Raw genomic sequence first — 1611 nt, forward strand, 5'->3', positions numbered from 1 at the left:
GGCAGGGCAGGGCAGGGCAGGGAGTCAGGGGCTGGTTTCTCTGCAGGTGGTGCCATCAGCCTCTTGGCCCTAAACGGACTTTTCATCCTGATCCATAAGCACAATCTGTGAGTGGGGGCGCTGAGGGCTCCTGTGTGTCCCTGCCAGGAGCCTTCTGGGACGGGTGGGACCCGGGGCCCTGAGACTGGTCCTTCACCATCGCACCCCCCACCCCCAGGGAGTACCCCGACTTCTATCGGAAGCTCTACAGCCTCCTAGAGCCGTCCGTCTTCCATGTCAAGTACCGGGCACGCTTCTTCCACTTGGCCGACCTCTTCCTGTCTTCCTCGTGAGTGCTGTTGGGGGGCCCCTGAGACGGTGCCACTCCACATCCCCCAAGGGGAGCAGGTGCCCCCACAGCGTGCGCTCACTCAGTCGCGCCATGGAGACGGGCGGCGGCACGGGCCGCGCGCTGGGCCGCCTGCTGGAAGCCGTGCTGGGCAGCCGCGGCGAGGCCAACCGCGTGTTTGACATTCTGGCGGCGCTGCAGGTGCGCGCGCGCGGCGGGGCCTGGGCGGGGGGCGGCCCGGGGAGCGCGGAGTCACGGCCTGGCTCTCGCGCGCGCAGGCTGACAGCCCGGAGGAGATCCAGGACGCCATCCGCATATGCAGCCGCCTCTTTGGGGCTTTGCTGGAGCGAGGGGAGCTGTTTGTGGGCCGGCTGCCCCCGGAAGACGCGGTCATGACCGGTGAGCCCCGTGAGGGTCGCTGTGGGGAGGAGAGGCCAGGTCCACGTGGTGACTGCCGGGGACCAGGGCGCTGACCCAAGAGCCCTGCAAACACTACACCCACCCGCCGCCCTGGGGGGATCTGCCCCACTGGGTTTCCGAGGCTGCGATGCTGTACTTCCGGGCACCTACTGCCTCGGCTTACTCCCGCGGAGCTGGGGGTTTGAACCGCCGACCTTTTGGTTGGCAACGAGGGCTTAACCACAGCACCCGAGGGCCCCCCCTAAGCCCTGAACATTTGGAAGGCGTGTCTTACCATGTGTTCGCCTTGGCCCGTTCACCCCTCACGCCCGTGGGTCATCCAGGTTTGGGGGACGTGACTTGTACCCAATGTTGTTACCTGGGCTGAGCTCGTCGGCGGTCCCAGGGTGGGCAGCCCGGCTGCCTAGCACGGGCCTCACAGCTGACCCCAGGCCCCACCCGCAGGGTCCCAGGGCGCCACGCACAAGTACAAGGTGTGGATGCGACACCGTTACCACAGCTGCTGCAATCGCTTGGGCGAGCTGCTGGCCCACCCCTCCTTTCAGGTCCAGGTGAGTCTCCGGCCACTGATCACTGAGGACAGGCCCCCAGAGGCTCACCTCCTTGGTGAACCTAGCTCTGGAGCAGCGGTTCTCAACCTGTGGGTCCCAACCCCTTTGGGGCTTGAACGACCCTTTCACAGTCGTCGCTCGTTTCATAACTGCACAATTACAGTTATGAAGTAGCAACAAAAATGATTTTATGGGTGGGGGGGTCACCACAACATCAAGAACTGTATCAAAGGGTCGTGGCATTAGGAAGGTTGGGAACCACTGCACTGGAGCCGCCAAACAGAGATGCCTGGATATTTTCAATTTCCTCAT

The 1611-nt window shown here is 64.1% G+C and overlaps 1 protein-coding gene across 1 annotated transcript; it reads left to right on the forward strand.

The window, feature by feature from the left end:
* Positions 1-421: 421 nt before the first annotated feature.
* LOC123521860 (nucleolar complex protein 4 homolog) lies at positions 422-1354 on the forward strand (the record flags this gene model as incomplete). The annotated part of the gene is made up of 3 exons (XM_045291715.1): positions 422-529; positions 607-727; positions 1193-1354. Coding segments are annotated over exons 1-3 (391 nt in total), but the record flags the coding sequence as incomplete, so codon positions are not given.
* Positions 1355-1611: the final 257 nt, after the last annotated feature.

The sequence above is a fragment of the Echinops telfairi genome, unplaced genomic scaffold, assembly GCF_000313985.2.
Source record: "Echinops telfairi isolate 266 unplaced genomic scaffold, ASM31398v2 ScPeMD7_174;HRSCAF=493, whole genome shotgun sequence".
In the NCBI taxonomy this organism is placed as follows: domain Eukaryota; kingdom Metazoa; phylum Chordata; class Mammalia; order Afrosoricida; family Tenrecidae; genus Echinops; species Echinops telfairi.